Genomic DNA, 27,230 nt, shown 5'->3' on the forward strand with positions numbered 1-27,230 from the left:
AAGGAAAAACCTATCTCCACTTAACCAGTCCCTGGTATCCAAAAGGTTGGGGACGTCTGTTCTAAAGCGAAATTTCCAGGGAACGATGTATTTTTATTTACCTCGTTACTTCAGAGAGCACCAAGGACCCCTCTTTTTTTATTTCTTGTCATGCTTTGCAAGGCAACAAGTTCCTCAAGGGTGCTTCCCCTCCCAAAAGTTCACCAGGATCCGTCACAACCTCCCCTGCTCACCTCTTCGGTCCCTGCAAGCTGCGACATCCGGATCAGAGTCAGAACTGGGGTTCCTTGAAATGTCGAAACGATAATCCAAGCAGCGGCGTAGATTCAGAAAAACCTGAACGGTTCTCACGATGATTCCTGCATAAAATACATGAAATAATTCAAGCTGTGCATGCGTTCTTAATTTTGGATTGGGAGGAGCTTTAGGTTTTTTTAAAAAAAAATTTAAAGCTGGGGGGGAAAGGAAGCTATTTGTTTTATTTATGTATTTATTAGATTTTTGTGCTGCCCATCTTGTCTAGAAGCATCTTACAAATGAAATATTGTATTTTCTGAAGGTTTATTTTTGACAGCAATAAGTCTCTCTCTCTCTCTCTCTGTGTGTATACACAGATAGTCCTCAACTGACAACAATCCATTTAGTGACTGTTTGAAGTTATAATGGCACTGAAAGTGACTTATGACCATTTTGTATACTTACAACTGCTGTAGCATCTCCATGGATCAGAATTTGAGTCCTTGGCAACTGACTTGATATTTGACAGTTGCAATGTCCTAGAGTCATGTGATCACCTCTCCGTACCTTATGACAAGCACAGTCAATGGGGAAGCCAATTTTACTTAACAGCCGTATTACTAAAGGACTGCAGTGATTCGCTTAACAACTGCGGGAAGCAAGGTTGTAAAATGGGACAAAATTCACTTAACAAATGTGTCACTTAGCAACAGAAATCTTGGGTTCAATTGTGGTAAGTACTACCTGCACCTGTGCACGTGTGTGTGTGTGTATGTCTGTGTGTATGTATATATACGTGTATTTGTGTGTGTGTGTATGTATATATATATATATATAAAGCATTATTGAACTTACATGAATTCTGTTCTTTTTATTTCTGAATTTCAGTGGCTTTTGCACATTTTAAAAATTCTATTTTTAGTCAGCACCATTTCCTATTCAAGCAAGCGACTCGTCTTCCTATATTTAGTCGCATCTAAGGTGGGCTAAGATATGCTCAGGGCGCATGCGCTCCCAGCTCTCTCTCTCTCTCTCGTTTCTCCGCGGTCGCTTTGTTCCGCCGTTCCTCACGTCGCGCACGCGCCCCGTCCGCCTCTTCCCCCATTAGGCCGCGTAGGCAAGAACGCACATGCGCAGCGATCCCTCAACCAGGCCAGTTCTGCGCGTGCGTAGAGAGAGAAGATCACCCGCCATTTTGTGCGTGCCGGGAGCGCTCGCGCGCCCCGCATAGACGTTATCTTTTTTCGGGAATTTGTGGTTAATAGTTTTTGGGAGTTTTAATTCGTTATTATTCTTTTTTGCGAGCCGAAGTTCCGCCCGAGAAGTCGCTTGTTTTTTTTCCCTTTTTTTTCTCCACAGTCTTCCCTTATGGAGGCAGAGAATCAGGCCGGGCTCGCCGCAGAAGCGACGGTTTCCCTCAGCGGTGGCGGCTCGGAGAGCTCCGGAGGCGGCATGACCCGGCGCCGCCTGAGCGACCTGCGGGTGATTGATTTACGGGCCGAACTGAAGCAGCGCAACCTGGACAGCGGAGGCAACAAGAGCGTCCTTCTCGAGCGGCTCCGGAAGGTAAGAAGAGCGCTGAGCCTTCTTGGGAGGGCTGGCGGGGGACTGAAGGGGTTAACTCCACCGCGCATGCGCCCCCAGCGCAACGTTCATCTCTGGAGTGGTGCGGAATGTAGACTCGATAAACTCAAGAGTCGCCTTCGGAACTGGACGTTAAGGGATTCCCCGATAAATTCGTGGCTATCTGCTTGAATCTTCATCAGCGTTGGGTCTGGTTTTAAGATCCTGCAGAATTAATAATAACAATAATAATAATAATAATAATAATAATAATAATAAATAATAATAATAATAATAATAATAATAATAATAATAATAATAATAATTTGGAAGAGACCTTGGAGGTCATCTAGTCCAACCCCCTGCTAAGGCAGGAAACCCTATACCATTTCAGACAAATTGGTGGCTGCTCCGTCACTAAATGTTTTTAAGGAGAGATTGGACAACCATTTTTTTTAAATTTTATTTTTTATTTATTTATTTTATTTTTTTAATTTTAATGCCATTTATATCCCGCCCTTCTCCGAAGACTCAGGGCGGCTTTACAAGCTTAGCAGTAGCCTTAATTCTATGTATATGCCTGCTTATTAGGGCTTTCACACCCCTCCCCAAGCGGCATTATTACAAAGTCAGCTTAATTGCCCCCAACAATCTGGGTCCTCATTTTACCTACCTCGGAAGGATGGAAGGCTGAGTCAACCTTGAGCCTGGTGGGATGCGAACCTGCACTAATTGCAGGCAGCTGTTGTTACTTAAGGAGGCATTAGCCCACTGCTCCACCATGGATAGAAGCTGGTCTTCAGCCTGTTGGCACGGCTGGCTATACTTCTGTATCTCCTGATGGTAGGAGAGTAAAGAGGTACCGACCAGGCTGTGAGTCGTCCCTGAGAATTTTCCTCACTCTTCCAAGGCAGCGGGCCCTGGAGAGGTCATCCAGTGGTGTCAGGGGACTGCCCACAATGTCTTGTGCTGTGCTCACCACCCTCTGTAATGCTTTCCTATCCGCGGCTGTCAGGCCAGCATACCAAACCACAATACCATACGAGAGGACGCTCTCTATAGTAGACTAGTAAAAGAGGGTCATTAGCCGTTCTACCCTGTTCTTCCGCAAGAGCCTGAGAAAGCGAAGTCTCTGTTGGGCCTTTCTGGTCTATCTAGTCCAGGAGTCTTCAAACTTGGCCCTTTTGTGACTTGTGCACTTCAGCTCCCAGAATTCCTCAGCCAGCATCCACAAGTCATCAGAGGGCCAAGTTTGAAGACCCCTGATCTAGTCCAACCCCTTGCTCCAGGCAAACGGTTGTCCAATCTCTTTAAAAACCTCCAGTGTTGGAGCATTCCACAACTTCTGGAGGCAAATTGTTGCACTGATTAACTGTTCTTCGCTGTCAGGAAATTTTTATCCGAAATGGGATAGGGCAGGGGTAGGCAACCTCGGCTCTTTTATGACTTGTGGACTTCAACTCCCAGAATTCCTGAGCCAGCCACGCTGAGGGGAAAGGGAGAGGTTTCCATGCTGAGCCATGCTGGCTCAGGAATTCTGGGAGTTGAAGTCCATGAGTCATAAAAGAGCCGAGGTTGCCTACCCCTGGGATAGGGTCTCCTTCTTGAGCAAGGGGTTGGACTACTAGAAGACCTCCAAGGGCCCTTCCAACTCTCTTATCCTGATAACTAAGGGGTTTGTATAAAACTCCCAACCCATTATGGCAGGGGTCTTCAAACTTGGCCCTTTTATGACTTGTGGACTTCAACTCCCAGAATTCCTCAGATGGCAAAGCTGGCTGAGGAATTCTGGAAGTTGAAGTCCACAAGTCATAAAAGGGCCAAGTTTGAAGACCCCTGCATTATGGCTTTGGGGAGGGAAAAGTTCAGATCCAGCTGGATGCCGGAGTCCACGTAATTTTTTTAACGAGTACAGGACAGGAGAGGTTTGATATTGCTTTCTTCCTCCTGTTTTTTTCCCTTCCTTTCTGGTTTTCCATTCTAATTGACAGCTTTGTGCTTTCCTGATGGTCTCCTATCCAAACACTGTTACATGTTTTGTGCCAGCCATGGCAGTTCCCCAAATAGGTCATCAGATGGAGCAAAGAGGCTTCTTTGCTCCCCTGCAGCAGCCCCATTGGCGAGAGAGTTTTATGGCTAGGGAGGGGCCGAGACCCCCCATAAATACCTCTGCCCAGGGGCTGCTTCTTTGTTCTAGCTCTGCTTCTCTTCCTATCTATCTTCTATCTTACAAGCATGGATGCTTCCATGCCATATAGCTCTTTTATATAACCTGTCGATGAATAAAGCTTCATAATGACTGCATCTATGCATTCTGCCTATTTCACTTTGGAAGCACCTTAACGTTCCATCGATCTCTTGTGAAAGCTGCTTCACAAGTTGGTAGCAGAGAGGATGGTTAAAGGGAACGCTTCCAAAGCCTGCAGCTAATGCCTAGATTTGAAACTGAAATGGATGGCCGGAAATCGCAGATTGTGACCAGGAGTCTTCAATCAAGATTAACAGCTCTAGCCCCTGAAGCAAGCCCCGCTCCAGGTGAGAGCACAGATGGCCTCCTTCTGCACGCCACAGAGGGAAGCTTGGAAGTTTTACAGTCCGCCCAAGACTGTCAAGATGCAGCAGAAGCGCTCCGGGCCCAACGCAAGCAACGCGTGGATCAAATGTCTACACCAGAATGCAAGGAACTGCTTCTAAAACTCCTTGAAGTACAGGAGACCCCACAAGCCTCTCCACGAAGGACATCAGTGCAGAAGGACTATGGATGCCGGGTAAGCCCCCCCTCAGCCATCACGAGGCCCCTCAATATGGCGCCTGCCACCCTGAGTAACCCCGGGACCCCAGGGCTTTCGGCGCGAAATACCCTGCCTAACCGCGACCTCCAGCTTCCTGGGGCAACAGGAAACAAGATGGCTGCGCCCAGGGAGACCGCATGGCCCGGCACAGGAAGCAAGATGGCAGCCCCCTGTGCGCCCACATTTTCTAACAAAGAAAGGCCTCAACTTAGTCTGGAGGCCCAGCAACCCCTGGCATCCTGCCATAGCAACATGCAAACTCCTGGGCTCTCTCCAGCAGAAACCCTCGTGAGCTATGATGGCTATAAGACTGCTCATTACCCCCCAAGGCCCCCGACCCTCTCTCCGGGGCCCCCAGTCTTCCTTTCGCCCCCGCCCAGGCGCTCTCCTTACTTGGCCTTTGGGGGGGGGTTGGCCCCCTCCTCCAGCATCGGCTTTAGCCATCCCCAAGGTCTTCAAGGCAATCCAGGGCCGGGGAGGCTCCAGGAAGGATTTCCAGAGCATTTTAAAAACCAAGTGCCGGCCGGCAATCTTGGGCTCCGCCCACCCCCTGATCACATGTTTTCCGGACATGCCCAGTACGGGCTTTTTAACCCAGAAGGGGGGCCATCTGAAAATCAGAGAAATATACCACCAACGCCCACTAGAGGGGTACCTTTACCATTTTTTTCAATGCCAACCTCCCAAATGCTCCAAGAATGGGATAATACGTTTCTAATTGCATCCCCGTTGCCTCCAAACTTTGAAAAATTGAAAATTGGGGGTGAGAACTATCACAGTTGGAATAGAAATTTGCAGGTATGTCTATTGAAGGATGGGATTCTTGAAATGGCCCTGAACCCACCACCTTTCCCGTGGAGCTCACGAGAAGAGTGGCTTCATAGACAGACTTTTTCCACTCTGATGGAGTCCATCGATGATAATATGTTCCCTAGCATTCCAGATGGACTCACAGCTTGCGCAGCCTTGCACTTATTATACAATTTATTCAACAGCAAGAGCATGGGTTCTCTCACCAGACTCACAACTGAGTTTTACAACACAAGACTCAGGTTTGGGGCCAGCATGGCAGAACATCTTGGAAAATTAAAATCCCTCAGGGCGCAACTAATGTCCAAAAATTACCGAATACCTGAAGAGAACTTGGTCGCAGTTATTGTGGCTTCCCTGGACAAAAGTTGGAACAATTTTATTATTTCCCTGGAAGGGGGCAGGGATGGACCCATGCCTCTGTCCTACCTCGAGGGCAGACTCATTGACGAAGATAGCAGACGTAGACATACGGGAGAATACAACAGAGTCACCAGCCAGCCAGCTAACACACGACACCGCAACTTAGAGCGGGTTAATGCTCTACTCAAGTGTTTCACCTGTGGCTCTGAGGGGCACCTCAAGAAGGACTGCCCCCATTTTCAACAAGGCCCCAAGCGTGGTCCCAATCAAGGTAGGGGCAAGGGACAAGGAAGGGGCCGTGGCGGGGCCAAAAGTACTAACAATCTTGTGTCTACCTGTGCCCCCACCACAAGAGCTGATAGCTCCACTGACTTATGGTTGCTGGACTCTGGAGCTTCATCTCACATTACTAATGTGAGTCAAGGTTTTAAAAGGTTAAAGAAAATTAAATCATCTGTCAAGGTGGCCAACGGTGATAAAGCTTTGGTTATTGGGGAGGGCACGGTTTCTCTACCCGGGCTTGGAAAAGTTGAAGGTGTCTTACACGCGCCCTCTATTGCCAACAACCTGTTGAGCATTATCAAGTTATGTGACGATGACAGGGTGGAAGTTTTATTTCGCAAAGGGGGAGGTCATGTCACCCGGGACCAGAGGGTCATTGGAAATATAGCCATCATAGATGATTTGCCATATTTCTCCCCCTTAGAAGGGGCCTCACAGACAACCCCAAGACTGCTTAACGACCGCAAGGGTGAAGCGGTTGCATCCAAGCCCCCACAGCAAGGCAGTGTGGATAAGAAATCCCAACCTCAGCTGTCACCTGAAGCACCGCTCAAGGCTACCAAAGCCAGGAGGGTGTCTGTCGGGAAGCCACTCCACGATAAGTGTGCCCATATTTTGCACCGAAGATTAGGTCATGCAAGCTTCCCTGTGGTTAAAAAGATGGGAGAGTTTGCTGAGGGAGTCCAGCTCAAAGATTGTGAGGTATTCCTGGACTGTGCAATCTGTAAGAAGTCAAAGAGGAAAGCTGCGCCTATCCCAAAAACATCACTGCGTAAGACCCAATTCCCATATCAACTAGTTCATGTTGATTTGGTCGGGCCTTTCACACCATCTCTAGGGAAAAGTCAGTATTTTCTCACTGCAGTTGATGATTTTTCACGGTACGGCCATGTGTATATCCTCACAGAAAAATCTGGAGCCTTTGACGCCATAAAATCACTCTACAACCTTGTAGAGACCCAGTATAAAACCAAGATTGCACAACTGCAGAGCGACCGCGGGGCTGAGTTCATGTCCCGAAAATTCCAGGACTGGGTAAAGCGTAAGGGCATCCGCCATTTTCTTACCGCGCCTTTCACCCCCGCTCAGAATGGTGTGGCAGAGAAAAGAAATGGAGTCCTACAAACTATGATGCGTAGTCTGATTGCAGACGCAGGGGTCGCAGAATCATACTGGGCAGAAGCGGTAAAATATGCCAATTATACCTTAAACCGCACTTGGAGCAGTGTTGTGAACCAGACCCCATATTTCCTAGTTCATGGTAGGAAACCAAATCTTGGACATTTACGTGTTTTTGGGTCCTATGCATGGGTTCACATCCCCAAGCAGCTGCGGAAGAAGGGGAGATCTGTCTCCCAGAGACTAAGGTTCTTGGGCTACGCTCCTGGCTCCAAGGCCTACCGTTTCCTGGGAGAAGGGGGCAGGATTGTGACTTCCCAATCTGCCTCCTTCGAAGAGGACTCCAATTGGGCCCAGATACACTCCAATGATCTGAGCCCATATATCAACCGTCCCAGCAAGGGCACACCGACTACAACATCACCTGAGACGTCCACATACCCTGCCACCGACGAAAGTGTGGAACAAGACGAAGATGTCATCCCACCTGGTTCAGATGGGGAGGATGAGCCGTCCAGTTCCCCAGCAACGCCTCAGAAACCCGCGGAAGAAAAAGGCGGTGAGTGGCAGAAGGTAAGGAGGTCAAAGCGGTCCAACAAAGGCATCCCGCCAAAGAGAATTGACATTGGGCACATCGCGTCTGTTAACAGCGTTGTGGTCACCCCAAAATCCTTCTCTGACATCCAGGAGCTGCCCATCGAAGAACAGGAGAAATGGCAGCTCGCGATGGAGAAGGAAATGCAGAGCTTAAAACAACTCAAGGTCTTCACCCCCCAGCAACCTCCAAAGGAGAGGAAAGTCATTGGCACAAGGTGGGTTTACAAGGCAAAACCACTTGCCAATGGCCTCTACCTGTATAAGGCCCGTTTGGTAGCTCAGGGATTCGCCCAACGCTATATGGAAGACTATGGCGAGACATACTCTCCAACTGTCCGGGCAGAGAGCGTCAAGACCGCCCTCGTGACTGCAGCTGCTCTGGGGGAGGAAGTCTTCCAATTCGACATCCAGACGGCTTACCTCCACGCCAAATTGGACCGGCAGATCTACGTGAAGGCCCCTCCTGGCTACCAGCAAGAAGGGGAAAATACATGGTTACTCCACAAAGGGTTATATGGTCTCAAGCAGTCAGGGAAATTATGGTATGACTGTCTTAGAAAGAGTTTAGAACGAGTTGGTTTCACTGCATCCCGTGCAGATAAATGTGTTTTCACACGCAACTCAAAGGGTACCACAGAAAGGGTGTTAGTTTATGTGGACGACCTACTATATGTAGGACCTGACAAGGAAGGGTGTGATGAATTTGCCAAGGCCCTGGAAGAAAAGTTCACTTTGAAATCTTTGGGGCGGGTTGATAAGTACTTGGGTGTGCATATTTTGGCCACTAAGGGGGGGTTCGCTCTATCTCAAAAAGAAAAGATAGAGGGGTTATTGGCCAAATGCAAAATGGCAGAATCTAATCCTACGCACAGCCCAATGCAAAGCGACTTTTACAACCATACTCACAAGGACGGTCCTGAGTTCACAGATAACACGCTTTACAGATCTGTGATTGGCTCCTTGCTATACATCAGCAATTGGAGCAGGCCTGACATAGCTTTAGCTGTAAATCTATTGTCCAGGCATGTGGAACACCCAAAGGAATTCCACTGGACTGCTGTTAAGAGGGTACTTAGGTACCTCAGGGGCACGACCGATGCCCTCCTTGTGCTGGAACCAGAGAAGGGGGAGACGGCCCAGCTCTCTGCTTACTCAGACGCAGACTGGGCTGGCGACACCAAAAGTAGGCGGAGCACTTCTGGTATACTCATATTGCTAAATGGCTGCCCAATACATTGGCATGTTAGGCAGCAAAAATTTGTTTCTTGCTCCACGGCCGAGGCTGAATATGCCAGCCTGTCAGACACGGCCAATGATTTGACTTGGTTCAATGAGCTGATAACGAGTATCTGGGCAGCTCCTCCTCTGCCCATCCAAATTCTAGAGGACAACACAGCTGCCATTGCAATCTCGGAGGCTTATGCAGTAGGCTCTAGATCTCGCCACATAGACATACGCTATAAAAATGTCAGACAGCTTGTCAAAGAGGGTTTTATACGTGTAGAGCACTGTAACACAGTTGACCAGATAGCTGATCTGTTCACCAAACCTCTTCCCATTGACCGGCACAACCTTCTGTGTAAGCGTTTGTGTTTGGTCTTCTGAATGTTTTTATACATGTCTATGACACCTGCTTGCCCCTCACACACATTCACTGGTCCCTGTCATTGGCTGGCAAGAAGGGGAATAATTGTTACATGTTTTGTGCCAGCCATGGCAGTTCCCCAAATAGGTCATCAGATGGAGCAAAGAGGCTTCTTTGCTCCCCTGCAGCAGCCCCATTGGCGAGAGAGTTTTATGGCTAGGGAGGGGCCGAGACCCCCCATAAATACCTCTGCCCAGGGGCTGCTTCTTTGTTCTAGCTCTGCTTCTCTTCCTATCTATCTTCTATCTTACAAGCATGGATGCTTCCATGCCATATAGCTCTTTTATATAACCTGTCGATGAATAAAGCTTCATAATGACTGCATCTATGCATTCTGCCTATTTCACTTTGGAAGCACCTTAACGTTCCATCGATCTCTTGTGAAAGCTGCTTCACAAACACTAAGAAGGTCGATCCTACTTAGCTTTCAGTGGGGAGAACTTTATTATTATTATTATTATTTATTAAATTTTTATACCGCCCTTCTCCCGAAGGACTCAGGGCGGTGAACAGGGCATATCTTAAAACTACAAAAATACAAAAATTAAAAAAGAATTAAATTATTGCCCACAATAAAAACAATAAAATATATATAAATATTAAAACCCTAAGTGATTCCCCATCAGGCCAGGCCAGCTTGTTCAAATAAATGGGTCTTTAACCCGCGACGGAAGGAGCGGAGATCCGGTGCCATCCGGAGCTCAACCGGCAGCTGGTTCCACAAAGCCGGAGCGCCCACAGAGAAGGCCCTCCCCCTGGGGGCCACCAGCCGACATTCTCTGACTGGAGGCACCCTGAGGAGGCCCTCTCTGTGGGAACGCACGGGGCGGAGGCCTGCCCCTGCTGCAGCTAAACTGGATGTATTCACCCAACATTTTGTAACAAAAGTAAGGAAATCATATTAGGGCAGGGGTATCCAGCCTTGGCAGTTGTAAGGCTTGTCGAGTTCCAACTCCCAAAATTCCCCGCCAGCCATATCACCCACTAACGATTAATACAGGAGTGTCCAATCTTGGCAATTTTAAGACCTGAAATTACCAAGGTTGGACCCTCATATTAATGGTTAGTGGGTGATATCAATCAGAATGGAGCTGGAAGGGACCTTGGAGGTCTTCTGATCGAATCCCCTACCCCATTCCAGACAAGTGATGTCCAGATTGCGGGTTCAAACTTTCCCATCTATAATAAAAGGTTAGAATATTTAGGGCTCTAGCTTGGATAGAAGAAGGGAAATGATTGAAGTGTATAAAATTATGCAAAGGATTGGGAAAAAGTTTATTTTATTTATTTATTTTATTAGACTTATATACCGCCCTTCTCCCGTAGGACTCAGGGCGGTTCACAAGGTTTTTTAAAAACAATACAACAAATTACAAAAATTAAAAACAATTAAAATGATTACATTAACCTTGAAATAAAACCCAACTTACAATTAAAATACAGTTAAAACCAATACTCTCAGTCCAGGCCAGAAAGCTCGAAGAGCCAGGTCTTCAGGTCTCGGCAAAATGATCGAAGGTCGGGGGCAGTCCTAAGCTCTACGGGCAGCTGGTTCCAAAGGGCAGGCGCCCCCTGGGTGTTATCCGCCGGCAATCTTTTACCGGCGGCACCCTGAGAAGGCCCTCCCTGTAGGAGCGCACAGGACGAAGGGAGCTTGATGCCAGCAGCAGGTGTTCCCTCAGATATCCCGGACCCAAGCAATTTAGGGCTTTATAGGTCATCACCAGCACCTTGAATCTCACCCGAAGGGCAACCGGAAGCCAATGCAGCTCGCGGAGCAGAGGTGTTGTGTGGGAGTATCGGGAAACCCCCATCACAACCCTCGCGGCTGCATTCTGCACCAGCTGAAGCCTCCGAGTGGTCCTCAAGGGCAGCCCCATGTAGAGAGCGTCTTAACCAAGACTCATTTGTACAATTTATCTGGAACTTATTATTGTGAGTTACGATGATAGCTATTCACAGAATATGGCTTGAAAAGGGGATTGGATACATCTTTGGACGAGGGGACAGTCTTATCATCGTATTTGTCTTCAAGGTTCAGTATTACCTCTGGGCTGAGCGTGTGTCTGTATGCCAGTTGGAGAGCAACCAAAGGGAAATAGGGAAGTGTCTCCATTTGTCGCTTGCCTGGAAACATCAGGTTATCTAACTTGAGGAAGAAGAACAAGCTGGATTAAGATGCGTGTTGGCCTGATGCAGCCAAACTCTTCTTATCATGCTTGGTGCTATACCTAAGATGCTTCTTTGACTCCCTGGGCAGAAGTGAGAGCTGCCTCTAGGAAGCAAATAAACAGAAATAGCCCAAGCCATGTTGGCTTAGGCCAGAAGTCCATCTAAGTCCGGCTTTCTGTTCCGCAAGTCAACAACAGTTGTGCATGTCCCTCGGCTGATTGTGGAGGCAGAAAAAGTCATAGAGGTTTTTCTCTTATGACCTTATAGAGGTCATCCTTTAGTGCCACTGCCTTCTTTCTGTCCATATAATGTGAGATAAAATTTCCCCCTTTGGTCTTTATTCCGGATTTTAAAAAAAAGCACTTTAAAAAATGCATCTGCATGAAACACAGAGCTACACAGTGCTTATGTTTGCTTCTAAGTACAGGCAATCGTCAACTTACAGCCATTCATTTAGTGACTGTTCGAAGTCACAACTACACTGAAAAAAGGGACCTATGACCCATTTTTCACACTTACCACCATTGCAGCATCCCCGTGGTTACGTGATCAAAATTCAGACGCTGGGCAACTGGCACGTACTGTATTTTTCGGACCATAAGACGCACTTTTTTCCCCCAAAAGTGTGGGGGGAAAACGAGGGTGCGTCTTATGGTCCAAAGGTGATCCGTATGGCCAGCCCCAACCTCCGCAAGTGGAGCACGAATCGGCACGTGCTGAGAAACGCCGATCTCACTCTCCTGCACTCTCCCTCGCTCGGTTTCAGCTTCCTTTGCTACAAGAGAAAGCAGGCTGAAACCGAAAGAGGCAGATTGCCAGGAATGCGAATCGGCTGATCTCGCGCTGCTGCTGCAATCTGCCTCGTTCCAGCCTGCTTTCTCTTGTAGCAAGGGAAGCTGAAACCGAGCAAGGGAGTTTGCAGAAGCGCGAGATCGGCCGATTCGCATTTCTGGCAATCTCCCTTGCTCCGTTTCACACACGGACCATTTCCTATTGCACAAAGACCAGCAAGGTGAGTGGCTCAGATTTTCAGTGGGAAAACGAGTGAAAGCAAACAGAGGGCCAGCTGCATTTCTGAGAAGAGATCCCGTTTAACATCTGCTAAACAATCCGGAACTGCAATTCAGAGAGAAGGAAGTCTGCACATCACAAGGAGCCACAAGTTTGTTTTAAGTGACAAGCAAAACAAATGAGCCTCAGTAAGTTGGGCCTGACTGGTAAAAAGTTCCCAAACTGTCCCTAATCTAGTTAGCTAAGTTTCATGTTCTTTTCTCTGCTGGGAAGAGTATGGAAGGAAGCCGTCAACCAAGTGAACTTTAAAAAGGGACCCATGGTTTCGTTTTGTTTCTTTAATTCCAGACAAAGTGAAAATTCTCAGGTTACATCTGCAATGGTGACAAACCACAAGCCATGCTTGCTTATAAACGTGTTAGCGGCCCAGCCATAGTTTTTGTCTGTGTAACCGAGTCTCTACAAGACCCCCGCTGCAATCCCCTCTCGTAATTTCTCTGGGATGCAAAATAAAGAGTTGCTGGTACCCCATCTTGCGGGATTAGTGAAGGATAATTCAAACAATAACCCATGTAAAGTATTTCGAGTAACGCTCAGCATTGCCTGAAGTCCAATCCATTTAATGGTGACTGGAAGGAAGGAAGGAAGGAAGGGACAATGGGAGAGGGAGAGAGAGAGAAGGAGAAAGAATTTTTTTTCTTGTTTTCCTGCTCTAAAAACTGGGTGCGTCTTATGGTCCGGTGCGTCTTATGGTCCGAAAAATACGGTACTTGCGACGGTTGCCGTGTCCCAGGGTCACGTGATCCCCTTTTGCAACCTCCTCTCCAAGCAGAGTCAACAGGGGAAGCCAGATTCGCATAACAAGCGTGTTGCTAACTTAACAACTGCAGTGCTTCGCTTAACAACTCTGGCAAGAAAGATTGCAAAACGGGGCAAAACCAGCGTCTCCTGCTTCACAGCGTAGATTTTGGGCTCAGTTGCGGTCGTAAGTTGAGGACTACCTGCAATTCATTCAGGCTGCAGAAATGTCAAGGCAGCAAGTTAAAACAAACTGGCTTCCCTGCCACAAGATCAATGACCAGTGGAGATTTGTACTCACAATTTTGTGTCTGTTTTTCTGCTTCCCTTTTAATTAATGATGCCAATGAATTTATACGGCCACCTGTACAGGAGCCCCAGTTTTCGGTGAGTTTTTGTTAGCCTAGAAAGGAAATTTGCTTAAGAGCCAGATTTTTCCACGCGAAATACGATCTGACTAGAGTGACCTACAGAGAGGGAATGACATGCCTAGCATTTCAAATGCTCAGGAAGCCTTGGGTATTATATAACTTTAATATTCGCAATTATCGTTTTAAGCCTGCTCATACTTGCCGGAGGAATGGGTGGAGCTTGCTTGTTTGTTTATTGGTGTCAGAAGTATCACAATTAAGGCATATTATATGACATAACATTTAAAATACAAAATACAAGATTTGATTTTAAATACCCTGTAAACCGCCCTGAGTCCTTCGGGAAAGGGCGATATATAAATTTAATAAAATAAAATAAAATTAATTAAATTAAAACAGGTACAAGTTAAACAGATCTTGTCCAGAAACTAGCAACATTATTCTGTTGCGCTGCCATGAGGTCCTCAAGTGTGCACTCATCAGCAGGGCTTTCCAACCAGTGGCACGGGTACCACTTGTGGTACGTTGGCAGCTGGCAGGGGGTACGTGATCATCCTAGAAAAGTGGTAGTGGGGGAGGGGAATGAGCTGAACCGGTGGCAGCACCGCACAAGCCTGAGCGAGAGACGGCTGGAGCTGCAGGGCTGTCAGGGCTCAGCAGAAGCGCCAGGATCAGCGCTTCTTTGGGGCTGTCAGGGCTCAGCGGAAGCATCAGGATCAGTGCCAGACTCCAGCTGGAGCTCGGCGCTGATCCCGGCACATCTGCTGAGCCCAGAAGAAGCACTGATCAGCTGGAATGTTGCAGCATCTCCAGGGTCTTGTGATTTACATTCAGATGCTTGACAACTTTTTTTTTTTAACTTTTGTAATCCTGTAGTTTTATTCTTGCCCTGTTCACCGCCCTGAGTCCTTCGGGAGAAGGGCGGTATAGAAATATTATTAAATTAAATTAAAATTAAATTAAAATTAAACTGATTCATTTTTATGACGGTCACAGTGCCCCAGGGTCATGTGAAGTGACCAAAACCTGCTGCAACCACACAGCAGACGGGGGGGGGAACAAAAACCAAACACCCCCCCCCCTGCCAATCCTCAACAGAAATGCTCACAACAATGACAACCTCAGACAGGAGGAAGAGCGCCACCGGGCGGGTAGGCAGCTGTCATGCTCGGCTGTGGCTTGGGGGGGCACTTTTTTCAGTGCCATTGCAACTTCAAACAGTCACTAAGCGAACTGTTGTAAGTCGAGGACTACCTGCACTTCATCGCTTTTTTCTTTTTTCTTTTTTTTTTTTTTTGGTCATCAAGTTTTTGACACCTTGCTAGGCAACTGGCGGTACTCGGATGTTGCCCTATCCTAAAAGTGGTACAGTGGATGAAATGGTTGGAAAGTCCTGCTCATCAGGACACACAGAGTCTTCGCCTGAAATCATTTGGTACAAGGCTTCCCAACCTTGGCAACTTTAACATGTGTGGACCTTTACTCCCAGAATCCCACAGCTAGCATTTGTGGGGTTCAGCTCCCATAATTCCCCAGCCAGCATGCGTGGACTTCAGTCCCCAAATCCCCCCCCAGCAAAAGTTGAAAAACAATTGTGGAAAAACAAAAGGGAGTCATAATTGGACATTTGCGGGCCGGCTGGGAAATTCTGATAATGTTTTTATTGAAGTTTTAAAAGAGATTAAAAAAACTAGTACAAACGTAAGAAAAATAATATAAAAAAATGAGAAAAAGTGTAAAAAAGAGGAAAGGGTAGGAGAATAGAGAAAAATATATAAAAAAAGGGAGTCGAAGTCCACACGTCTCAAAATTACCAAGGTTGGGAAACCCGGATTTGGTAAGCTTGTAACAGGAAAAAAAGGGCAGTTTTAGATGTACGATCCAGTCCGCTATGTTTCCATGAATACGGGTAGTCCTCAACTTACAAGAGTTCACTTAGTGACCGTTTGAAGTTACAATGTCATTGGAAAAAGGGGCCACTTTTCGCATTTGCAACCCTTGCCGCCTCCCCATTATCAGGTGATCAAAATTCAGACGCTTGGCAACTGACTCCTATTTATGACGGTTGCCGTGCCCTGGGCTCACATGATCCCCTTTTGTGACCTCCTTAGGACCAAAGTCAATGGGAGAGCCAGATCACTTAACAAGCCGTGTTACCAACCTAGCAACTGCGGTAACTCATATAACAGCTGCGGCAAAAAAAAGGTCGTAAAGTGGGACAAAGCTCACTTTTAAAAAAAGAGGTCTCGGCAACAGAAATTTTTGGCTCAAGTGAGGTCGTAAGTCAAGGACTTTACCTTTATGTAGGCCCATCACCGGTACACTCGTATCCCAGTGCTTTGCTTCCTTGCCTGAATAAAGACCCCAAATACAGCTTGGGTGACATCTGAGCAATTAGTGTTGAACCTGAATGTGACAAGCTGGGGGGGGGGGCTGCGTTGCTTGGCATCCTCATTAAAGCAGCATCAAAAGTGGATGCAGTATTTCAAGTGTGGTCTTACTAAGGTTTTATAAAGTGGTACGAATTTCGAAGAGGCAGAGGAACTAGGGATCAAATTGCTAACATACGCTGGATCATGGAGAAAGCTAGAGAGTTCCAGAAAAACATCTACTTCTGCTTCATTGACTATGCTAAAGCCTTTGATTGTGTGGATCATAACAAACTGTGGCAAGTCCTTAAAGAGATGGGCATACCAGACCATCTTATTTGTCTCTTGAGAAACCTATATGTGGGCCAAGAAGCAACAGTGACAACTGGACACGGAACCACTGATTGGTTCAAAATTGGGAAAGGAGTCCGGCAAGGCTGTATATTGTCGCCTTGCCTATTTAACTTATATGCGGAGCACATCATGAGAAAGGCAGGGCTAGATGAATCAAAAGTTGGAATTAAGATTGCCGGAAGAAACATCAACAACCTAAGATATGCAGATGATACCACTCTAATGGCAGAAAGTGAAGAGGAACTAAAGAGCCTCTTGTTGCGAGTGAAGAAGGAGAGTGCAAAACTTGGGTTGAAACTTAACATTAAGAAAACCAAGATCATGGCATCTGGCCCTCTCAATTCCTGGCAAATAGATGGGGAAGAAATGGAGGTAGTGACAGATTTTATTTTCCTGGGCTCCAAGATCACCGCAGATGGGGACTGTAGCCAAGAAATTAAAAGACGCTTGCTCCTGGGGAGGAAAGCCATGGCAAATCTAGACAGCACACTAAAAAGCAGAGACATCACCCTGTCAACAAAAGTGCGTATAGTCAAGGCTATGGTCTTCCCAGTTGCAATGTATGGCAGTGAAAGCTGGACCATAAAAAAGGCTGAGCGCCAAAGAATGGAGGCCTTTGAACTAACTATGGTGCTGGAGAAGACTCCTGCGAGTCCCTTGGACTGCAAGGTGATCAAACCGGTCAGTCCTAGAGGAGATCAACCCTGACTGCTCTTTAGAAGGCCAGATCCTGAAGTTGAAACTCAAATACTTTGGCCACCTAATGAGAAGGAAGGACTCACTGGAGAAGAGCCTAATGCTGGGAAAGGTGGAGGGCAAGAGAAGAAGGGGACGACAGAGAATGAGGTGGCTGGATGGAGTCACTGAAGCAGTAGGCGTGAGCTTAAAGGGACTCCAGAAGATGGTAGAGGACAGGAAGGCCTGGAGGAAGGTTGTCCATGGGGTCGCGATGGGTCGGACACGACTTCGCAACTAACAACAACAACAACACGAATACTTCGCTTGATTTTGTTTTCTGTGCCTCTGGGCAACCAAGGATTGCATTTGCTTTTTTTGGCTGTTGCACCCCCCGAAACCCCCCCCCCCTGCTGGCTCATATTTAAGTGATCTGGGACTCCAGCGTCCCGCTCACAGTTAACTGTTTTTGAGCCAGGTTTTGCCCAATCTGTAGTTGTACCTTTGGTTTTTCTTGCCTAAGTGCAAAATCTTGCTTTTCTCCACATTAAATTTCCTTCTGTTGGATAGGGCCCATTGTTCAAGTCTTGTCAGGATCATTTTGGATGCTCAGATTGTCTTCTTGACAACACTGTCTTTGTTATAAATTAAAAATTCCCACCATACTGTCTTATGCCCTAGGAAAGGGGTGTCAAACTCGCAAAGTCACGTGAGGCATCGTGATGTATCCTGACTTTTGCCATTGCTGGCGATGGGGTGGGCGTGGTTTCACTATGATGCATCCGGCCGGTGGGCGGGCAGTTTAACACCCCTGCCCTAGGATGTCAGATCACGTAGGGCTGCATTACTGTTATCCTTCTCATCTTTCCTATCACCTTTAGCATCTTACGACTATCGCTTTGTTGTTTGTATCATATGATTTATGTTGATTGCTTTTATTTAGTATCCTATGACTATCCATGAGTGTTGTATCTTATGATTTATGATGATTGTATTTTATGATTAAGGGACGCGGTGGCTCAGTGGGTTAGGACGCTGAGCTTGTCGATTAGAAGGTCGGCAGTTTGGCGGGTCGAATCCCGAGTGCCGCATAACAGAGTGAGCGCCTGTTACTCGTTCCCAGCTTCTGCCAACCTAGCAGTTCGAAAGCACATAAAAAATGCAAGTAGAAAAATAGGGACCACTGCGGTGGGAATGTAACAGCGTTCCGTGTGTGCCTTTGGTGTCTAGTCATGCCGGCCACATGACCACGGAGACGTCCTTGGACAAGCGCTGGCTCTTCGGCTTTGAAACGGAGATGAGCACCGGCCCCTAGAGTCGGAAACGACTAGCACGCATGTGTGGGGGAACCTTTACCTTTAACTTATGATTATAATCATGATTTATCACTTGTTGCTTGTATGTACACTGAGAGCTTATGCATGGGAGACAAATTCCTTGGGTGGCCAATAAAGAGTTGAGTTCTATTCCTATTCCTGTTCCTGTTCCTGTTCCTATTGTCAATGGCCATCACGGATGGAACCCTGATTATTACAACTTTTCCTGTGTGGTGTTTTCTGCCAAATTCAATACCGCTCTGCTTATCCAAGCTGACTTTGTCTCTTTCTAACAGGCTATTGAGGAAGAAGGAGGACACCCCGATGAGATTCCAGTGGGGTCAGAAATAATCCCCAAGAAAGTGCCAAAGAGAAGCAGTAAAGGTACACAAGAAAATAGATAAAGGTGAAGGGTTTAAATTGGTGAATAGACACGACATTCCTGCTCTGCAAATGCTGAGATACTGGTTTTAAGACCTGGGCGGTCGGATGGCCTCTGAAAATTTGCTGTGTTCAGGGAAGTAACAGAAAGATTGAAAACTGCTTCTCTAGTTCAGTGTTTCTCAGTCTTTCTTATTCCAGTAATTTTTTATTGATTTGTCAAAATGCAAAATACAGAGAGAAACTAAAAAAAAAATAGGAAAAAATAGGGAAAAAAGGGAGGGAAAAAGATAGTGTGTGAAAAGAAAAGAAAAAGGCACCAACTTCTGACTCTTTAGCACAATAAATGATAACATTACAACCACAACTTTTTGCTTTTACGCAACAACCCCTCCGTACCTTCCATAAGAACCTAAGGCAGTGGTAGGCCACCTCGGCTCTTTTATGACTCGTGGACTTCAACTCCCAGAATTCCTGAGCCAGCCACGCTGAGGGAGAATGGAGAGGTTTCCAAGCTGAGCCATGCTGGCTGAGGAATTCTGGGAGTTGAAGTCCACGAGTCACAAAAGAGCCAAGGTTGCCTACCCCTGGCCTAAGGAGTTGGCTGTGCCAGTTGGCTTGGGGCTTCAAAGGAGGAGCTTCAGGTTACAGCTGGCTTATAGATTAATATCAGATTCCCCCCCTCCTCCCCCCGTGCGGTCATCCTACTCGCTCCCTCTCCATCTTTTAGCTATCGTATTTTATACGTTGTATTTTATAGCTTGGTAACGTTCTATTTATGTAGTTTTTTTCCCTTACTATTGTAACCAGCCCATGGTTATCCTGTGATAAGATGGGTGGCCGATAAATTTGATATATAAATAGACAGACAGACAGACGTAGAGATACCGGTAGATGGATGGATGGATGGATAGATAGATAGATGATAGGTAAGTAGGTAGTTAGATAGATAGATGGTAGGTAGAAAGAAAGATAGAAAGAAAGAGAAAGAAAAAGTGAAAGAAAGGAAGAGCCCTTAGAGTTATATACCACTCCATAGTGCTTTACAGAGTCGGCATATTGTCCCCAACAATCTGGGTCCTCAAGTTTACCGACCTCAGAAGAGTAGAAGGCTGAGTCAAACTTAAGTGGCCAGAATTTGCCTGCAGTACTGCTTTCTAAGCACTGCGCCACCACGGCTCAGAGATAGGTAGATAGAGATAGGTAGGTAGAAAGAAAGGAAAGAAAGAAAGAGAAAAAGAAAGAGAAAAAAGTACCTATGTGTGTGTGTATTCTATTCTTTTTAGGGCGGAGGCCTGAGGAAGAGGAAGTGGAGGATAATGGCCTTGAAGAAGAATCCGGAGATGGGCAGGTATGGCGAAGGAACGACGGCCGCCAGACGCCCCCCGCAAAGACTCCCGTGTCGGAAGGAATATCTGTGTCGGAACCCCAGCAACTATTACATGTGGCTTTTCTTTCTTTCTTTTCTGCAGGAGGATATGGAAGCAAGTTTGGATAACTTGCGGGATATTGACATGATGGAGATTAGTGTGTTAGATGAAGCGGTCATAGATAACAGCAGTGGTGTAGACTGCCGAGAGGATAGCAGTGCTGATAGTAGACTTGACAGTAAGGAGAGTGCTGATGCAGAAAGTGGAGGACTTCCAGAGCAGCTGGCTGGAGGTGCTCTAGGTAACACGGAGGCTGCTCTGCCCTTGTCAGACATGCCGGAAGAATCGAGAGAAATACCCGTAGCCATGGTAGGCACCTCCTTCGGCAGCCGCTAAATTCACCATCCTTATACGCGTTCCTTTTTCCATTTTCCTTTTCCCCCCCTCTCTTTCTTTCTCTCTCTCTCTCTTTTTTTTTAATCCCATTTATATCCCGCCCTTCTCCGAAGACTCAGGGCGGCTTACAATCTAAAGCACAAATCAATGTGCTTAGCAATAGCCTTCGTTCTATGTATATGCCTGCTTATTAGGGCTTTCACACACACCCCCAAGCGGCATTATTACAAAGTCAGCTTATTGCCCCCAACAATCTGGGTCCTCATTTTGCCTACCTCGGAAGGATGGAAGGCTGAGTCAACCTTGAGCCTGGTGGGACTCGAACCTGCACTAATTGCAGGCAGCTGGTGTTACTTAAGGAGGCATTAGCCCACTGCTCCACCAAGGCTCTCCCACCCCCTCCCAATTAAAAGGACAGAAATGACCCAGCATCGAAAAACAAACCCTTTGAATCCCCTCCACCTTTTGTTAGGTGTGTGAATTCATAGGCGTGGCATCCTTGTTTGCAAACTTGTAGGTTTTCAGTGCGTGCTTTGTTTAAGAATGAATGAATGAATGAACGAACCTTTATTGTCAAAGTACAACCATGTATACATTGAGATTGACTGAGCCCCAGAAAGATTTATTCTCAATATTGAGATGCTCTCTCTCTCTCTCTCTCTCCCTCCCTCCCTCCCTCCCTCTTTCTCTCTCTCTCTCTCTCTCTCCCTCCCTCCCTCTCTCTCTCTCTCTCTGTGTGTGTGTGTGTGTGTTTGTGTTTTCCCCAATGTGTTATTTCCATTCACTCATTTTCATGAGTGTAGAAGAAGGTGGGTATGGAGGCTTTGGTCCCTTGTGGCACGACCCGTGAGTTAGTGAAAGGGAAGCCTTGCTCTTGCACCACGTTCGGTGTGTTTTCAAAACCCTTTTTAGTTTCGTTGTAGTCTCCCTAATACCTTCGGGCAAAAGTATATACATGAGTGAAAAGTTCGGTTACTAAACATGCTTTTTTGGGGGGGGAATGATTTCTGAACAGATTCTAAAGCACGTTCGCTTTGCAGGTAGTCCTCAACTTACAGCCAGGACCGAGAGCAGAATTTCCACTGCTAAGCGAGGCGGTTTGTTAAGTGACCGGCGCCCAATTTTACGACCTTTTCGTGCCATGATTGTTAAGTGAATCATGCAGTCACATCTTGCCTCTCCCACCGACTTGGTTTGTCGGCAGGTGGCTGGGAAAATCGCCAAGGAAGATGGGCCTGATCCCAGAACATTTTGCAACTGTCCAAAATACACGGCGGTTGCAAAGCAACCGAATTTCGATCGTGTGAACGAGGGGAGGCTGCGGCCATTACAGTGGGAGAATCAGAGAATCATTAACAGAATTATTTCGGTTTGACTTGCGTGAATCCAGCCAATAATTTATTCAGCTCGCAAATGATTTGAGCAAGTCACAGTTTAGCATAACATCCGCATTTTACTTTGGGGAATACCTACTTGGGCTGACCTCCGAAGCTGTGGGTTTTTAAGTTTGGCTTCTGGAGAATTCAGGAACTGGAAGCTTTTGAGGACTTGTGCATTCTGGGTAATTTATGAGAATGTTTATCTCTCTCTCCCCCCCCCAAGTGTTCTTTTAACTCTTGTGATAGAAGCGCAGGAGTCACTTGTGACAAAGCAGGACGTCTCACAAAGACCTGAGTCTTGTCTTACTTGAGACAGGATTTTTTGTGCTTTCAAGCTTAGCCTTCTCCCTTTTAAAAAAGCCACAACCATCTCTGGGACTAAAGAAAAAAAAAATCCAAAACCTCAAATCTTCCCTGGCTCTCCCCTATCTTAGTTTTCTTAGATCAGTTTTTTTTTGTCAACTTTGTTGGCTTTAGGATGTATGGACTTCAACTCCCAGGATTCCTCAGCCAGCCACGCTTTGGGAGATGAAGGCCACACATCCCAAAGTCGCCAGAATTGAGAAATATTGCCTTAGTTCAGGGGTCAGCAACCTGAAACAGTGAAAGAGCCACTCGGAACCGGTTCCCTCACAAAAGGAAAAACTGGGAGCCGCAAAAAAAATGTGTGCGCATGCACGTACATGCACACATGCGCAGAACAGGGTTTGATTGAAGAGTGGAGCCAAGGCGAAATATGCACCTACCCTGCATATTTGAATTGATTGGTTGAAATTTTTTAGTCCCGTCTTTTTTTTTTTTGGACTGCACATGGCAGAGGACTGGGAGCCACGGGAGACGGCTGAAAGAGCCGCATGCGGCTCCGGAGCCGCGGGTTGCAGACCTGTGCCTTAGTTAGAAAGCTTGAAAATGCACCATAACAAACACCTGTACGAGAAGCTGGTTAATAAAGCCCCAATTCTCTTTTCTTCCTTCAGCTCCTTATACGGGCAGACCTCGACTTAACGACCAAAACTCAGCCCCAAATTTATGTTGCGAAGTGAGACATTTGTTCAGTGAGTCTTGCCCCATTTTACGACTTTGCTTGCCACAGTTCTTAAGCGAACCACCGCGGTTACTAAGTTAGTCCTACGGTGGTTAAGTGAATCCGGCTTCCCCCGTCGACGCTGCTTGTCAGAAGGTCTCAAAAGGAGATCACGCGACTCTGGGGAGACTGCGACTGTCGCAAATACGAGTCAGTTGCCAAGCGTCTGCATTTTTGATTGCGTGACTGCAACGGTCGTAAGCGTGGGGGGAAAAAAGGTCACAAGTCGCTTTTTTTCCAGTGCCGTTGTAACCTTGAATGGTCACCAAATGAGCTGTTGTAAGTCGAGGACCGCCGGGACGCAACCTTCTCCCCCTTTGCAAATTTACTATGCTAAGGGCCCACTTCACGGAGAAGACTTGCACGGAGGATTGGGCCTTCAAAACATGCTGGGCTTGCATGCCACCGGAGCGCTAACGGTGGCCTCTCTTGAGTGCCTGTTGCAAGTTAATCTCTCATACGTGGAAGTGAGTGACGCGGAGGGCTGCAATTAGGCTCATGGTGTCCTTTCTCAAACTCCTCATCCCACTTTCCCGCCCCAGGTTTATTTTTTATTTTATTTTTATTTATTTTAAGTCCATTTATATCCCGCCCTTCTCCGAAGACTCAGGGCGGCTTACAAGCTTAGCAGTAGCCTTCATTCTATGTATATGCCTGCTTGTTAGGGCTTTCACACACACACACCCAAGTGGCATTATTACAAAGTCAGCTTAATTGCCCCCAACAATCTGGGTCCTCATTTTACCTACCTGGGAAGGATGGACGGCTGAGTCAACCTTGAGCCTGGTGGGACTCGAACCTGCACTGGTTGCAGGCAGCCGGTGTTACTTAAGGAGGCATTAGCCCACTGCTCCACCAAGGCTCTTTTAAGGTTAGCGAGCAAAAGTCAAACAGCAATTAAACTTGCCTGAGATACTTTCCCAATATTGCCTGTTAGGTAGGGCTGGGCTGTGCTGTGCTTCAGATCTGAAGCCATAGGCAGACTTTGCAGCGCACGTGGCTGGGTGCCCCACACCTTGGCAAATCGGTAAGAAGGTCGTGTGAGGTTAGGCTACTGCAGGGCTCTTCAAACCCGGCTCTTTTACGACTTGTGGACTTCAACTCCCAGAATTCCTCAGCTAGGCATGCGTAGTTGGGTGCCCCACACCTTGGAATTCTGGGAGTTGAAGTCCCAGAAGTCGTAAAAGGGCCGAGTTTGAAGAGCCCTGGCCCCCTGGGTGAATTCAGGGAAAGATGTAGCTGTAAGAATTGCACAGTAAGAATTGCATTTGCTCAACATTGGAAAGATGAATCACCAGCGGAGGAAGAGAGAATTAAGAAAATTGTAGATTGTGCAGAAATGGGACAGATTTGACACCGAAAGTGAAAGAGAAAGAAGACTCGGAATATTTTTAGAACGTAGGATACATTTTATTTATTTATTTAATTCAATTTATATACCGCCCTTTTCCCGAAGGACTCAGGGCGGCTTTACAGGGCAAAATTAAAACAATACAATATAAAAAATTAAAATTAAATCAATAGCCCCCAAATTTAAAATTAGAACTTAAAAACCTTAAAACCCCTCAGTCCAGGCCAGCTAACTCAAAAAGCCAGGTTTTTAGGTCCCGGCGAAACGAACGAAGGTTCGTTTTATCGATGGCTAGAAAAAAAACCAGGTAGAGAGAGAGGAGTTTCACATGTATTAGTCCGCTAAATATTGAAACCCAGACAATAAGTTGCTGATAAAATACGAAGCCTTTGTGACGATAAAAAAAATTAATAAAATATTGGGGGAGGGGGGGGAAAGGAGGTGGAAGGTTGCGTGCCTGCACCGTTTCAGCTTTGGATCCAAAATGCAGAACAGGTAGTCCTCGGCTTACGACCTCAGCGGAGCCCCAAATTTCTGTTGTTGAGCGAGACATTTGTTGAAGGGGATTTTGCCCCATTTTATGACCCCTCTTGCCACCGTTGTTAAGTGAATCAGTGCAGTTGATAAGTTAGGAACCCGGTCGTTAAGGGAATCTTGGCTTCCCCCCATTGTTTAATTTAATTGTTTTTAACTTTTGTATTTCTTGTTTTAAATACCCTGTAAACCGCCCTGAGTCCTTCGGGAAAGGGCGGTATATAAATCTAATTAAATAAAATAAATAAAATAAATAAATAAATTGACTTTGCTCGTCAGAAGGTCGCAAAAAGGGGGGAATCACGTGATCCCCGGCGACGCAGCAAAGGTCATAAATAAGCTCGAACCAGTTGCCAAGTGGCTGGATTTTGATCACATGACCCTGGGGACGCCGCAAAGGTGGTAACTATGAAGAGTGGTCATCAGTCCTCTTTTTTCAGAACCGTTGCCACTTTGAACGGTCATTAAATGAGCTGTTGTAAGTCGAGGATTGCAACGTTTAGAATGTGGATGTGTTACCACTGTGGTGGTGTTTGGCCTGTCGTTTCCAGGTCGGGCCGAACCAGCAGGTTCTCCATGCTTGGTTCTGATAATGCTTGGAAGCCCACCCTCTGAGTTTGGCGTGCTTTGGGTGTTTGGTGTGTCGCGTTGTTGCTTTCGGCTTGCACAAAATGCAGTTCAACCCGTATAAAAAAAAACGAGTTCCCAACCTCACATTCACTAAGGGTCTGTAAGTTCCCTCTTCTAGTCCAGCCCCATCAAGGGGAAAAATATCCAACAGAAACAAAAGTGGACTCAATGATTCAAAGGGGTGGAAGGCTATTATCTGTTTGATGCTCAGAAGTTGGCCAGCCGTTTGTTGGGGAGGTTTACTTTCAATTTCTGAAATGAATGCAAGGTAGGATCCATGATCTAATGGCTCCTTTCAAGGACTTAGAACAGTGATGGCGAATCTTTTAAGAGACCGAGTGCCCAAACTGCAACCCAAGACCCACTTAACGTATCGTCGGGTGCCGGGTGGGCGTGGCCCATTGGGTTGGCGCTGCGGTGGTAATGGCAGACTGGGTGGGACTAAAAAGTTCAATCAATCAATTCAACTTGGCGAGAACTTTTTTCTTCCTGCGAGAAGTTGAAATTGATTGAACCTTTTTTTTTTTTGCACACGGCGGCGGCGGCCTAAAGCGAAAAGGTTTTATAAAGCCCAGCTGAAGGCCTAGGACTGGGGCGACAGCGCGCGTGCCCACGGAGAGGGCTTGGCGTGCCACCTGTGGCACCCGTTCCACAGGTTTGCTACCACGGGCCTAGGATTTTTTGGGGAGCTGGGATTCCCAGACAGTTTGAAACCTGGTGTCGAAAGAGGGAGGAATTCCAAAGGAAAAACGAACAGTATCCGCCATCGAAGCGCGCCCACCAAAAGACAGCGCTCATTCTGTCCCATCACGTTTTATTTCCTCCGCTCCATTCATTACTTATATTTATTATTTGAGAAAGCGAGTAGATTTGTGTGGCTATCAACCGCGTTTTGGGGGGGGATAATGGATCAAGGAGAGAGCGGCTGAGTTTCTGCCCTGACTTCAGCGAAAGAACGGTAGCCTTTTTCGGGAAATGTGAAGAAATTTTTTCCTTTGTTTGTTTCTTTTAGGGAGAGAGTGAAGAAGCCAGTAGCACCGTAGACCTATCATCTGCTGATTTTGCAAACGTGAAGGTATTTAAACTTTTATGAAGAAGTTAACAATATAAGCAAAGGTGATTGAGGCTGTTTTCCAGTTCTCTGTTCTTCCCACGGGGGGGGGGGGGGAATCCTGTACAGTTGTTTTAAAAAAACCCTGTTCTTCTTTGGTTAGAACAAGAAATAGTTATGTTCCAAGCCAGGTTACGTTCACACCGTGGTTTGTGCAAGCTTTCATCAGATTTAGATGCTTTGCCTTCCATTCCTGGCATGAATGTGACTATAGAAGTATTTTGGGGGCTTTGCAACAATTTGATGAGTTTGGATTTTTTTTTCTTCTTCAAGAAAAGTTTAGATTTTTTTTTTTTACTTCTACATCAGAACTGCAAGTGGGTACTGAAGAAATGTTGAAATATCCTGCCTAAATAAGATTTGGGAATACATATTTCAACCGTATTTGGATATCTGTATCCAGAAATCTCTTAACAACTTCATAGCCTCCTTGACAGAAACATTTCCAAGTGCCCCCCTCCCCCAATTAATATGTAAGCTATTTAGATCATAGTTGCGAAATTAAGTAGCAAATAGCAAA

General features: G+C 46.5%; 1 protein-coding gene and 1 long non-coding RNA gene across 2 annotated transcripts in view; one reads left to right on the top strand and one right to left on the bottom strand.

Annotated features, from left to right (window-relative positions):
- LOC310641964 overlaps window positions 1–27,230 on the bottom strand; it is a 222,014-nt gene that overhangs the window by 181,250 nt on the left and 13,534 nt on the right. The window lies entirely within an intron of this gene.
- Window positions 1,415–27,230, top strand: part of LOC310640833 (scaffold attachment factor B2-like) — a 63,793-nt gene continuing 37,977 nt past the window's right edge. The window contains exons 1-5 of the mRNA XM_083363355.1: window positions 1,415–1,803; window positions 18,771–18,858; window positions 20,142–20,206; window positions 20,328–20,594; window positions 26,612–26,674. Of these exons, the coding sequence (XP_083219481.1) occupies window positions 1,606–1,803; window positions 18,771–18,858; window positions 20,142–20,206; window positions 20,328–20,594; window positions 26,612–26,674 (681 nt within the window). The 5' untranslated portion in view covers window positions 1,415–1,605. The remainder of the gene's footprint in view (window positions 1,804–18,770; window positions 18,859–20,141; window positions 20,207–20,327; window positions 20,595–26,611; window positions 26,675–27,230) is intronic.

Source organism: Vipera ursinii (assembly GCF_947247035.1).
Source record: "Vipera ursinii genome assembly, chromosome: 1".
Lineage (NCBI taxonomy): Eukaryota > Metazoa > Chordata > Lepidosauria > Squamata > Viperidae > Vipera > Vipera ursinii.